The 14904-nt window shown below is 46.9% G+C and overlaps 2 protein-coding genes across 2 annotated transcripts; both read left to right on the forward strand.

Moving 5' to 3' along the window:
• Window positions 1–9614: 9614 nt before the first annotated feature.
• Window positions 9615–11388, forward strand: sebA (putative C2H2 transcription factor (Seb1); the record flags this gene model as incomplete). Its single annotated transcript, XM_057241353.1, has 2 exons — window positions 9615–10149; window positions 10256–11388. The coding sequence occupies 2 exons, from the start codon at window positions 9615–9617 to the stop codon at window positions 11386–11388; spliced, it is 1668 nt and encodes a 555-aa protein (XP_057096712.1).
• A 1216-nt stretch (window positions 11389–12604) lies between these two features.
• Window positions 12605–14869, forward strand: N7529_005827 (diphthine--ammonia ligase family protein; the record flags this gene model as incomplete). Its single annotated transcript, XM_057241354.1, has 1 exon — window positions 12605–14869. The coding sequence occupies one exon, from the start codon at window positions 12605–12607 to the stop codon at window positions 14867–14869; it is 2265 nt and encodes a 754-aa protein (XP_057096713.1).
• Between the last annotated feature and the right edge of the window lie 35 nt (window positions 14870–14904).

Genomic DNA, 14904 nt, shown 5'->3' on the forward strand with positions numbered 1-14904 from the left:
ATTGAATGAAGAAGGGAAACGCTGTTTGTCCGGACTCCACGATGATACCTCCCGACCCCCCAACCCAAGGCTTGGATCCATGAAGATTCGTTATTTTCATGACATGGTGGAGAATATATCCATTTGGGAAAGGAGTCGTAAGGTTTGTATTAGCTGTACCTAAAAGGGACTTCAATCAGTCTTTACTCGTGCAAGTAGTAGTACCACTCTGAGATCAGTGTTCCGTTGAAGGATAACTAGACCCGCTTTAACCCGTCTCGAGACCAGCATCCAGTCCTCTGCTACCAACAGTGCACGTTGTACCGATTGGTGTAAATATGTTGTATCCACTGTTGACGGCGTGTTTTTATGAGTGGCTTAGAGTCACCGGACTAGGCACGGCGGCAAAAGACAGCACACAAGACAACACACGAGACAAATTACTACATTATTGTAGATTTCCACAGGTGCAAATTTATCCAACGTAGCTTCTCGGCCCATTGTTAAACATAATCGCCACGACAGGAGATTTGCGCCAAGTCTCATCTCAGCTCAGGCTGAGGTTTCAGTCCATGGGACTATCACACGAGTATTAACCATTGAGAGAATTTCAGTGTGCATGATGATTGACACTGACCCATAAGCGAAAGTCAGCTTATGCGGAGAATTGTGGACTTGTCTCTGATCTCAAAATCATGCCATTGATGCCACAGAGATCGCAAGTCAAATCCGTTACGTACCAAATACCGCACGGGTCGATCTGCTCGTGTTGAAGCGGCATGAAGGCTAAATGAACCGCTTCCTAGGTTGTGAGCTGGGCTTAACACTTGCACTATCTGATGGGAAATGGAGCCGGACGTCGATCTTGATAGTCCAGCGAAAATACAGTCAGCGGCGCGACGGTACCTGCCCGAGACTGAATAGTGCTTGCGCCACCGGATAGGTTGCATAAATCTACATGCGCTATGGGTAGAATATAGTTATGGCTAATGGCGTTGGTCTGTTATTCAGGGTTTTCTGGTGCTTTCGGTGGGTACAAACGTAAAAGATATTCATGAACTACGGGATATAGTGTCTTTTGGTTTAATGGAGAAGGTTTGCACATCATACAACAACACAATGTGAACACCAATCATGTCGCCTAGGAACAATAAGATTGCTTTTTCCCACTACAGTATGTCAAAAGTGAAATGAGTCTCCGCCACACCGAACAAAAATGTCTGCGTACAATATTTCATGGCGTAGACACGCCGTGGCTCCAGATATGGTGGACGCCCAGTGAACCAGAAGAAGTCCCCAAGATCAGATCAGATAGCCGGTAATCACATCATCTGAAGAGCAGAGAGGCTCCGTTCGTACCAAAGATCCAGGTCCGAGAAGATACGACGGTCTACAGATTTGGTCCACCGGGTCCCATCTCAGGAACAGCCCGATAATTGGGTAGAGCTCGCTTGTCGGAGGTAAGGTACCTTGGCCAAGGGATCGGTATGTTCCCATTATGACTATCGTGGCGTCAATTTTCATTTACACAATATAGTACTATACTAAACAATATTATAGATATCCACATGAGAGCTCCAAAATCCAGTGATAAACCTTCTTGGCCTAGTATCTTCTTGGAGGGAACAGCATCCGGGTCCCTAACGCGTTCCACCCCAATCCCACCACGGGCTGGGTAGCTCATCTCCGCATCCATAATTTTCCCACGATCGTTGACTACAAAATTCGTTCGATCGAACCTAGTTTCTCTATTTTTTTCTAATTTGTCTAAGTCGTATAATTTGTGGACTCACCGAAAGTAGATCCATACCGACAGTGGAAACAAGTGGGGATAGTGTTCACGCACCATTAGAACATAAACATCTCAAGCTTCATGATAAAAATTGTAATATATTGGGAAAAAAAACAAGAAAAACATTCTTTTAGGCTGAAGATCGATAGATAACCGGGGAGAACGTCGAGAATCTTCCATTGGTTATATTAATTTTATCACTTTACCTTTTATAGTGCTAGTGTTTTCTTCTTTCTGGTTTTCCCTGCCGAGGGATCCAAGAACCCGGAGACCTGATAACCCCCATGTGGATTGGAGATGCGCAGCAGATCTTACCTGAAGCGAAATCATGCCTCCCACGTTCTGTCCCGTTGGCACTTGTGTAAATCGTATCTACGACAGGACCCAATACTACCTGCCATGTTAATCTAAGAACTAGTTCCAAGGTTGAAGAATCACAGGAACGATAGCGCCGGTTTCTAATTCTAAATACTTTGCATAATAATAATACTTATATTAACAATTTACTGATTCACTTCGGATCTGAGACTAAATACCATACTAGGTCTAGCGGGTTGACAAGGTCCTTCAAGTTCTGAGATCGAGATGGAGTTCGGAGTATTTGTGCGGATACCGAGGAACTACATCTGAAACACGTGCCTAGCCCACTACTTTAGGAGACTAATGCTGGGTTTTTTTTTTCAGCCAAAGTTACTTTTATCAGTTATTTTATAGTGCATTTGATACCATTGGTTTCTAGTCTTCTCTTCTATATTACTGTTTCTGGTAGAACGGGATCGGCCGTTGCCACTCTCTTTTCATTTTTATACCAGGTCACAATTGTACAATGGTATATTCGTAGTTTCACATAGGCTACCCATCAGCCACATTCGTTGCATAGTGGACCTTGAAAATCCCAAATCAGGCAAATGATGATTTACCCGCGAACAAGGACGGTGCGCACCCTCATCCATGGATGCGAAGGGTGTAAAACCGGGTTAGCCGAGTATTCCCCCCGCATTTTCTCTCGCTTCGGTCAGTTAGTACGGAAATTTCAGAATTGCAGAATTGCAGATGTAACATGGCAGGTTTTGGTACTCTGAGACACGTGCGCCGAGGACCTTGGGCTCTTTCGGACTTGGAGGCTGTTTGGGAACGGTGGCGCACCGAGCGTATATGCGATAATTGTAATATCGGCAGTGGCTGTAACTGCATAACACACTCGGTACAGACTATAATTAGTTGGCTATAACTATGTAACTAGCTGGTGCACATAGATTGCTGTGTGGCAAGGCCATTTAACATTAGATGGAATAGATTAAAATCGGGCACAACGGTCGCATGAGATAGCCGTACCGAGACTATATCTGAGACCAGACAGGCTTGATGTCCGATGAGTGGTTTGATTTGAGGTTGATTATGCGAGATCATGTACGGAGTACCTACAGCGTATGGTGTACGGAGTCCAATGGTGTATATACCACCACACTGTGAGGCATATACGGAGTAAGTACAATATATTTCCCCATTGGGAACATATTTGCCTACCACTGCCCACCTCCGATATTACCATTCAATTTGTCAACGATTCATTTGCAATCATTTGCAATCATTAGTAACTTTATTTCTCCGACGCACGTTCTCTGTTATCTCTTACTCATTCCAGCAAAGTCCCGTCAACGGACCATATTGAGGCCAGTGCAAAACGGAGTGCAAAACGGAGCAAGTCCACGGCGAAGGGTACACCGCAAAGTATAGGCTCCGCAAAAAGTGCGACCATAGACAATAATCCAGCGCCTCCAATAACCCGCGCCTCCAAAAATCCGCGCCCATCTCGAGATTCGAAACTCAGAAAGAAAAAAAGCCAAGGCCCGGTGGGGCACTAGCGTCAACAGCAGCCTCAAAAACGCGTGTTCCGTACCTAGTCCGCCTAGATACGGGTGAACTGGAGCGTGTTTCAGATTCCGGCTTGTCAACGTGCGGATGGGCCCGACAGGGGATAAACACACACACACACACACACACACTCACACACAGAGAGACTAAATCTGAAATGAAGATATTTCCATCAAAAATTACACGGGAAAATTAAACATAGCCTATACAATATTGTACAATTGAGTCTAACTTTAATCACCCCAAAGCTAATACCTTCCAGAGCAAATAGATCCCACCTCTACGGTAGTTAACCCGCTATACCATATTTCCTCCACTAATCCTTCCCTAACTTGGCTTGGAGCATTGGAGATCTGCGAGTGTCAAAACTCTCCGCGTGCTTTCGAATAGTTTCCATTTTGCCTATAAATTTGCCTATCGGCTTTAGCTTCTTTTACTGGCGACGCCACAGCTTAACTTGCTTTTCGCGTATTTTTAAGTTTTACCAGCCCATGCAGCTGTGAGAATCCGGGGACTTCAGTTTCCTTTTAGGAAGCGGATTTGAAATTGTAACTTCAATAAAACTGTGTAGTAGAACGGGTCTGTCTAATACCTATGTAAATGTACCTAATCCGTATGTTCATCCTGTTTCAAGTGCTGGTACCCGTGTTGGGTCTCGGGCTTTGATGAGAGCCCCGTACGGAGTACCTCGGAGCGGTATGGCTAAGTTAGTTAAAGATTAATGAAAATGAAAATGAAGGCTCTGGATAGTCGGTCTGGATGGCTGGGTCTCTCGGTATAGGAAGCAGCCCCGAGTCGCTGGGACACAACATGACAGAAATGGGCCTCGAACAAACCACCGTGCTTTTCGCGCTATGGCATGATTCATGATCCCGGTCATGGAATCCTTTATTTACTGAGCGGTGTGCTGTACCGCGATGGCGAATTTTTTTTTTTTTTTTGGCCTGTAGTTAAAACCTCGACGGGACCATGTGAACGGTTTCGATTAGCTATGCTGACCAGTAAGATAATTGCTGCAAGCCTTCTTGTGCTAATAGCCGTTGTTAATAAAGCGCATGGAGAACGGAGGGCCGTGAATCCCTTGGCTGCGGATCTCCGTGCTGTAGCTCCACTTGTCTTTGTGACATTCTGCCTCGAAATTTTGGAAATATCATATGGTCTGATACGTCCAAACCCCGAATATAAGTGGCGTTGACAGTTGCGTTCGTTGTCTTGCGTTGTTTCTGCCTTATGGAGTATGGGTTCCGAATTGTGGAATCGATGTGTAGAATCATGTACGCACTGTTAATCTTTGGTGGATCATGAAGTTTCACCCAAGTCCACAAGGCTTGAGAGATCCCACCAACGGCATCTCACGACATGCAGCCAGTTGAACCCTTGCAGCGGGCGTTGTCGGCCTCCAGGCAGAACTTTATAGATGCTTTGCATATATAGTGTCCGGGGTCAAAGATGACAGTTAGATGGATAGATCATTTTTACCCATGGCAGGGCTGTCAATTCGGATACGAGCATGATCGCCAAACGGTTTCGCGCATTGCAGACGAGAGCTCTTTCCCACATCTAGGCAAACTCCCAACCTTAGTCATCCCAAATGGACGCCCGGGATTCGTCGGGGAAGTGAAAAGATGTGTGCTCCATCGTCCTAAGCCAAGCACCGTTAATTCAAATCGCACGGTCGATTCCTCTTTTGGTATTATGAAAGATACGTTTGGCGATGATTGGCATTGGCAGATCGACCATGATCAATTTGCCTCTTTGTTTGCTTATTTCCTCTTTATCACTAAAGGAAGAGAAGCTCCAGTTGGGGACCACTTAGCTCCTCTCGGCTGCGCTGGAGGACCTTCCGCGGCCCCTAAAAGGGACTAGGAACTGCCCGCCCGTCTCCACCTCCATATTCTCCACTTCTCTATTCCGTAAAGCTGTTGGCTTCGAGGCTAGAAGGATAGGAAGAATGGCAATCTCCGAACCTGAGCCGTTATGATTGTTCAACCGGTGCCGTGAGCTCAGGGCTTTGCTTCGTCAATCTTCTGTTTCTGTTATTTGAAAATGGCCATTTAATTTCGTTCGGTGAGCTCCTCTCCGTAGTAGCTTTGATACAGCCGTTTAAGCTCGAGCTCTGGAGACGAATAATCTGACCACATTGCCGACGATCAGGTGGAAAATATGGGAATTCAATAGCGCCTCATTTTTGCTTCTTTTTTTTCCTTTTGTTCTTTACAACGACAAACGAGCCCGTGGGCCTCCCAAAAGCAAAGAAATAAATGGCAAAAAAGATCTGTCTGTGCGACAACGGTGGCGGTAAGGATTTTGTAGCCGTCTTTTTATCGCAGCAAATAGTCGCAGCCTAGATCGCAAATTTTTGGGAAGTCTTATCCATTGTACCTCTTTGCATATGTCGGTACAAAATAAAATTGTGGGTATTGACGCAAGGTACCTAGCCTCAATATTCCCAAACAAAAAAGTGGACATTTGGATTTCTCGAAGAAACATTGACAGCCTTCCATGCATGACCCTTTCCAAACCTATGGGAAGCTTCTAAGCCTAGCAAGGAAACACTCAAGACCCAAGGAGATGAGTGTGGACTTGTGAATAGTGTATAGAGTGGACCTAAAAGACATTGTAAATATCGATCATAGACTCCAATTTCCCTTAGTCCACATTGGCGTAGGTTATATGATTTTGATTGGTGGCGGAAACAAGTCAGTCTCCGCCGGCGTCTACGCTTTACCCGTCATAGTATAGTGGATGTTTGGGGGCGCGCTATCTTTAGAAGCAACCAATTACGCATTGTAAATGCCTCCGGATCTCCGACATGATGAAATGCCGCAATTCGAACCAATTGCTCTCAACTAGTTCTGGACTCGAGGCGCAGTTTGGAAAAATCAAAATCAAACGATTAGGAGTCAGGAATTAAGAATTCGGTAAGTAACATAAACAATGAGAGAGAAAAGTTGTTTAGATAAATTAATTCTAAACTTGCTAAAGTTTGTGTCACAACCTTCATGTCACCCGAGTACAAGAATGAAACTGGTCCTTGCTTGCGCGGCTTGCTGTATGTCATTGGACTTATGTAGTAGTCGATGTGTCGGATTATGCATATGTTTGTGTTTGGATGAGATGGATCATAGTACCTAGAATAATGACGCCCATATGCATATGGTTTTCTGTCGCTGACATGTATAATTTTTTAGTTATATTCTTTGCCCCGGATCTACAGGTCAGGTTATCAGTAAGACGAGATGGTGGCTATCACATCACTTCATCACCCTGCAATCGGAACACATCACTTTGCGAAAAGGCTGGATCCCCCCCACCAATAAGACCAATAAGATGCACAATTGTGAGACCTATTCCATTAGGGCAACTGTTGAATACATACGGAGTAGTGAAATAGGACTACTTAGTGCCCATTGACTGGAATTTGGGTCATCCACTAACATAAGCATAATTATTCCATTATTCAGATGCTCTTCTCACATGTTACCACACTGTCTCAGCTCATATAGTTTGGAGACAGTGATCACTCCCCCAATCAGTGGACATAGGGCAGACGGAGTCCCGGCCACGCGCCCGGTAAACTTTCGAGAAGCGCCCACTTGAGCATCAATGGTGTCTACAAAATCCCATTTGCGCCTTGCCTCTTGCCTGGTGTTAACCAATGAGGGCTTTTTGGGTCGCCTCTGCATTCTCTCGCGGCTGTGCCCGCAGCTGGTTCCTGCAGTAGGCCGCGCAACGGAGCTGGAATCTCGTAGCCTTTGGATCATGCATACTGCGCACCGCGCAATCTTTACTCGGTCTTGGCCGTGCGTTCCTATAATATCGATATTGAAATTTGATGTTCTTGACGTGTACGATATAGATTTTCATTTTCATTACAGATTATGTACGTTATACTGTAGGTATATGGGCCATGGCATAACCCTTGCTTCGATCGGAAAGAAAACACGCGTTTTGTTAGGACCCATGTGGCGAACTAAAATATTGTACAGTACGAACTGCTCGGTAGAACATGTGAGCTGAGAACTGTGATCAGCTTAATATACCTAAATGTTAATGTTAATGCCGATGTCTAATATCAGATGTTAGTTAAAAGTTGGTAACAGAGGGTCATTGGTCCGGGGTTGACCGTCCACCGCGAGAGCCTAGGATCATATGCAATCCATACGACAGGAATAAGCAGCAAGCAGCCAATGCGTCGTTTCATGATTCAATGGTTGCACGGTAATCGCCACCGTTGATAGTCTGATCGGCAAGTCTCGAGCGACTTGAGATGTGCAGCTTAAAGAGGCAATTGATTAGCGGACCGCCATTGGGTCTGTAAGGTTTCCACTTGTTGATCGCTGTGCCGCCTGGAGTCTAGCGTGAGATTGTTGGTATTCCAAGTATTCCAAGTATTGTTAGCAATTGTCGATCTTGGTAATTTTTGGGTTATAAGAGGGAGATAAATGGTCAATGATAGTGTGGCCATATTTTAAGTGTAATAATAATACTGGAGACTTTAATACTGGAGACGGGATACGTGGGCCTTTGTTTTCCATTAGTTTCAAAAAGCAAAAAAGGAACAAAAAGCACAAGACCTAGGTAAAATATGAGAGAGGAAAATAGAGGATCTTATTTGTCCGACATTTGGGGTGATAAGAGGTGCAAATGATTGCCGCTGTCACCATCACACATCCAATGATTGTTCACCTCGTGGCCACACCCAACTTTTGGATCTGGTCTCGGGCCACTACCAGTTGACGCTATGGTAATTTTTTCGCTCTTTGGTTTTTGGTTCTGGTGAAGGCGCTTGATGGTCTCAATGCTATGGTGTGTTCAATATGATGAGACTACAAATCAGAAGGATTGAACCGTATTACGCCTAATGTGCCTACAGCATATGAAATTATCGCCTCTCCGCATTTTCAAATCCAGAGAAAAGTAAAAAGAAAAATAGACGAAAATGTATACTCCACTAAACTATTTTAGGGATTGTGACCGAGTACCTTTGTAATAAATTTAATAATATAACAAGTTTATAACAGCTATAACACCATTAACGTACAATGTAGGTAAATAACCAAATTCTGAGATTTATTTTAATTAAATATGAACTCAATTGTTCTACTACCCACTCTAACTTAGGACACTAACTAATGCCTCAATCAATGCGATTGGCTATAGGTGACGGGACTGAGCACTTGATGTGCACCCGGTGTCTTTCCCAATCCCGCCCCGGACTAGGATGATACCATATTATTTCTTACACAAATAATATTATGAGATATTCTGACCTAGGTAGTAACAATATAGAGTATATTATTGTATTTAATAAAAAAGAATTCATGAGACAAAAATCCCTAAATAATCCCTAAATGATTTCCCCCCCAAAGCACCCGGTTCCTGGCCCACACCTAAACTAGTGACCCGGCAAGTAGAAAATAGTAGCAGATCACTCATTTAATCCACCTTTGCTATCTCTTCCCTTCTGATTCCCATACTTGTCTCTTGTCTCTTCGTCTTTTTTTTATTCTATTTTATTTCCCCGCTGTCGATTTTATTTTTTATTTTGTTCTTCCTCTAACACTCTTTCAACACACACTCTCTCTATCAAGTCCCTTTTTTTGATTTATTTTATTTTTCTATTTGACTATTTTGGGTTTGGGTCATCCTATTTGATTTGGATCCTCATCTCTATCACTCTCTTTCCTCAAGTACTTCGTCTCCCGGTTCCCAGAACCTGTCCTTCCTTTTTCGAAAAAAAACAAACTATACTCGACACTCATTCTTCGTCTATACAACTAATTCACCTCATTACCCTGTCCATTCATTCATTCGGACATCTTTGCCAACTATATCTCTAACTAATCAAACCGGGAGCCTTTCAATTGGACATTACTCGTTTCAAACAGGTATGTATATATCCTATACACATTGATATACACTTTCTTGTGGTTCCTGACTGACGTGAAAATAGCAATAGCACAAAATGGACTCAACATACACCATGGGACCTTCAGTGCAACAGTCATACGCATACTATCCAGACTCACAACAAAGAGGTCATTACCAGTCGGAAATGCCATACTACGGACAGATGCAGTATGGAACGCCAGAGCAACCGCTGTACTCGCCTCAGCCAATGATGAACATGCACCAGATGGCTACAACCAATGCATTCCGGGGAGCAACTATGAGCTTGACGCCCATTGCCTCTCCCCAACCGTCGCAAATGAAGCCAACAATCATTGTGCAGCAGGGTTCTCCCGCTTTGATGCCCTTGGATACTCGTTTCCTCAGCCATGAAATGTATTCGTTCCCTTCGACTCCTCCACTGTCGGCTTCTGGAAGCTCCATCAGCAGCCCCCCATCTGCCCATGGCGCACTACCAACCCCCATTACCGACACGTTCTTTGGATTTGACCAGGTGGAGGGTGTCAAGGAAGGATGCGAGACCGAAGTTCACCAGGAACTCCTGGCCAACCCGGAATGGGGTCGTTCTGCCTCGCCTCCAATGACGCCTGGTAAGTTTATTCTCCCTTCTTTTTCTGTCCTGTCATATATAGATCACATCTTGATAAGAAAATGTGGACATTGGGAAGCAAGGGCGAAAGGCTAATTATGACGCAGTCTTCATTCACCCTCCTTCTCTCATCCACAGCCACTCGGACCTTCTGTCTGCCACTTCTTGCCCCTCGCTTTCCCCTTCTCCCTCTCCTGTCCCGACCGATATTCTTGCCTCCCAGACTCTTGGGTCTGGTCCCTCTTTCTGCGATCCTCGCCAGCTCACCGTTGAACCATCGATCAACGCTCCCGCTCATGATCTTCCTCCCCTACCGACTCTTTCATGTGAGGAGGAGGAGCCTCGTGCCGTTGTTGGCAGTGCGTCTGTGACGCTTCCTGTCAACGAGAACCCCTCTCCCTCTTTCAGTGCCTCGACCCAAGATCCTCTGAGCTCGCTGCCCACATTCGACAGCTTTTCAGACCTCGACTCGGACGATGAGCTGAACCGCCTGGTGGAGTTCCACCCTGCCACCAATGCCGTGTACATGAACGACAAGCGTCAGCGCCTCAATGCTTACCCCGTAGAGGATGACGGATTCCTCAGCGAGCACAGCCTCGAGGACACCGACGACTCTGAGACTTTCATGCACAACGGTCTCCCTTCCTTTGCGTGGACCCAAGCTCACACTCACACCGATTGTGAGGAGGACGTCAGCGAGGAGCCCAAGACTAAGAAGCGCAGCAACCGTAAGACCCGCAAGCACGCCGAAGAGGAGGCCGAAGCCAAGGCGCAGGACGCCTGCGAGTCCTCCGGTGACTGCTGCTCCGACGACGGCTCAATTGACGACTCATCCGAGTCCGCTCCTGTGTCTGTCAATCGCCGCGGCCGCAAGCAGTCTTTGACGGAAGATCCTTCCAAGACCTTCGTCTGCACTCTTTGCTCGCGTCGCTTCCGTCGCCAGGAACATCTCAAGCGCCACTACCGCTCTCTCCACACCCAAGACAAGCCCTTCGAGTGCAACGAGTGCGGCAAGAAGTTCTCCCGCAGTGACAATCTCGCCCAGCACGCCCGCACCCATGGCGGTGGCTCCATCGTCATGGGCGTTTTGGACACAAGTGACACCAGCTCAGTATCGTACGATGACCAACATGATGCTGGTGCCTTAGGCCAAGTCATGTACGAGACCGCTCAGGCCGATGTCACCAGTGCCCCCTCTGTGGACCGCCGCGCGGCCAAGAAGCGCAAGCGTGACCTGTAAAGGCGCGGTTCATGATATTCTTACGAGACCACGAGACTTCCTACTGCATATAATACACATACATTTCTCAGTCACAGTCTTTCGATAGGAAGCTCGACATCATTGGTCTTGGTTTGGTTTGGCGTCCGGGCATATTACACCAGCGGAAAACGGTGTACGGCAACTTGGGTTCCCATTTTCAGCGTATTATACATCGCACAGGGACACATACAGGGATTGCCAAGAGTGGTTTTGATTTGAGGCCATTTGGGCGCAGAAGAGTCCAGGGAGAAACAAAAAAAGAACGAAAACATAGAGCTAACTCTATGGCCTGGGAACGGTGAAAATTTTCCTTTGTCTTGTTTTTGATTATTTCCTTTTTTTTCCTTTTGTTTTGCTCATCTCTCTCTCCTGGACCAGCACATCCTGAGCAAATGTGCCTCACCTTTGATCCATTTTGGGTCGTCCCTTCGTGTACTTGTGTTTTTTTTTGCATTTCTCTTCTTGTGACTTTTCTTTGACTTCTTTTTTTGACTTCTATTCTCTCGCTGTTTCGTGCATGCTTTTTTGCCTATTCGATGTAATATTTTTTGGCTGATTTCCCTCTTGTGCTGGTCACATTCTTGTATAAGTTAATTTGACCATCCTCTTTTCCCCCATTGTCTCATACCCCATTCTTGTATTGCATTGCCCCCTTTGTGTTGGTCCCAGGTCACATCTTTAAGATAGGTAGATGTTGATTTACATGCATCAATTTACAAGCATAAACTTAGTACAATTTTTTCTTGTAGAGTATATCGTCGATGACCAGTATCAAGTCGCTTAGTTGACTTTATACTTGTAAATTGCAACTGTACATATCTAGGTAACTAGTATATCTGGAAGTCATCTTTTGACTCTCAAAACGAAATTCTATGCATATTTTAATGAGTTGCATTCTTGTTGGTGCCTTAAATTATAGGCATGCATATAACTTCCCAGAGCCCCATGCATATGTACATCCCCCTCCAACACAACTTCTCCCCTCCCCAAGTCTCTCTTTTATATTACGAAAGATATAGTCTCAAGTCTCAACATATTTAATACAATTGATATTCCTATACAGTCATTCATGCTGTCGCTCACCTGCTTATCGAGCTATCGCTATCGATAAACTCCAAGGTGGGGACAGCGAAAAGTGCCCCCCGTTGCCCGCACCCAGAAATACTGCAAAAAACCACTCCTTTAAGGCGTAAGAATGCCCACCCCAGCACCCGCCTCCGGGCTGAACGTGATCGCCCTGATATCAGGCGGGAAAGATTCCCTCTACTCGATCCTCCACTGCATCCGCAACGGCCACACAGTCGTCGCTCTCGCAAACCTCTACCCAGAACGGCAACACAACACAACCACCCAAGATGAAGACGAGGACATCGACAGCTTCATGTACCAAACAATCGGCCACTCCGTCATCCCCCTCTACGAGCAAGCCCTCAAAATCCCCCTCTATCGACAGCCCATCACCGGCGGTGCAGTAGACACTGCCCGCATCTACGGCCATGACGCAAATACAAACGCAAACGACAAAGACGAGACCGAGTCCCTCGTCCCGCTCCTCCAGCGCATAAAACAGGCACACCCGGAAGCAAACGCCGTCTCGGCCGGTGCAATTCTTTCTACGTATCAGCGCACACGGATCGAAAATGTCGCAGGCAGACTCGGCCTCGTGCCGCTCGCTTGGCTGTGGATGTACCCCTCGCTGCCTGCGCCAGATGCCAGGAAACAGGATCCGCTGGCGATAAAACAAGCAGGTCTTTTAGAAGATATGGCTGCTGTCGGGTGCGATGCTCGGATTATCAAGGTTGCTTCAGGCGGCTTGGACGAGGGATTCCTATGGGAGAATGTGTCTGGCGCTGAGAGCGGGGGACGCATGATGAGGCGGCGCATTACGAAGGCTATGAGTCGGTTTGCGGCGGCGGAGGATATTCGTGGCGCTGTTTTGGGGGAGGGGGGTGAGTATGAGACGCTTGCGCTCGATGGGCCTGGGTTCTTGTGGAAAGAGAGGATTGAGGTCGGTGCAAAGGAGGAGAGGGCTGGTGAGGGGGGTGTGGCGTTTGTAAAGTTGCGACAAGCTAGGTGTGTGGTTAAATCGGAGAGAGCTGTGGATGACGGGGTGGGGCCTGGTGACGTTAGGAGGCCTGGGTTGTTGGATGCGGTTTTTGAGTCGGTACTTGGGTCTGGGTTAGATGTTTCTGGGCCGGATGACTCCAGGAGGAGTGCTAGTATGGCTCGATCACCGGCATGGTCTGGCTGTGAACATGTGCACCGGCTGACTGGTTCAAGCTGGACTATCTCGAATATTGTCGCGCCTGAGGCTGGTCCTGGGGCCGGGGAGCAGATGAAAGGGATTGCAGATAAGACTGAACAGATGTTGAAGTCGTTTGGCCATGCTGGGCCGGGTCCTCGGTCAGAAGATGACATTGTTTTTGCAACAGTCCTGTTGAACTCAATGGCGGATTTTGAATCAATGAATGCTGTCTACGTCTCAATGTTCAACAAGCCAAATCCTCCTGCGCGAGTCACGGTGGCTTGTGGGGATCGCTTGCCGTCCAACGTCAAAGTCATGATCTCATTCACGGTTGACCTGGGCGCGAGAGACATTCGGCAGGGTCTGCATGTTCAATCCAGATCATACTGGGCCCCGGCCAACATTGGACCATACTCACAAGCAATGTCAATCCCGCTGCGAAACGCTAGCAGGCTGGTGTACGTTGCTGGCCAAATCCCTCTAGACCCTGCTTCTATGGACATGACACAAGTGCCGGGGCCGTGGTACGAGGGCTACCGTCTTCGAGCCGTACTGGCTCTCCAACATCTTTGGAGAATTGGCGAAGCCATGCAGGTTGATTGGTGGCTTGGCGCCGTTGCTTTCCTGGTCGGCGAACAACACGCCGATGCCCAGGCTCAAGTGGCTTGGCGCCTGTGGGAGAAGATGCATGCTTTACCAGACAACGAAGATGAAGACGACGATGAAGGACCGCAGCTGGATGCATGGGACATAAAGTACGGGCGCCGCATAGAGGATCCCACGGATACCCTCGTGCCTGGTCTGCCCAAATTTACAGCTCTTTTCGAGTCTACCACTTCCATCCCACCATTCTTAGCTGTTCAAGTGGATCAACTTCCACGAGGAAGTGATATCGAGTGGCAAGGTCTCGGCGGCCGGTGTGAGCAGGCCAAATTGAATATCAAAGGAGGGGCATCTTTCGCCGCTATGGACGGCCAGTTCAGGTATATTAGTTTCGAGATCGACGCTGGTTCGTCGGTCGATATATTGGACCAAAGCTTGCGATCACTGATAGAGACCCACTGTCGAGATTCAAATTTGTCGCAGGCTGTGCTATACACTACACACTCGGTGTCTGAGGCCTCCTGGCCAGGCCAGGTTGTCCCGTGCAGATCGGTATGGGGGCGAAAAGGGCGCAGATTGAGCGCAGCCGTGGTTCTGCAGCAAATATACTAGCCAAATATTCATTAGAAATTAACAGTCAACTTCTC

The sequence above is a fragment of the Penicillium soppii genome (genome assembly GCF_028829465.1).
Source record: "Penicillium soppii strain IBT 18220 chromosome Unknown utg000005l, whole genome shotgun sequence".
Taxonomy (NCBI): Eukaryota; Fungi; Ascomycota; class Eurotiomycetes; order Eurotiales; family Aspergillaceae; genus Penicillium; species Penicillium soppii.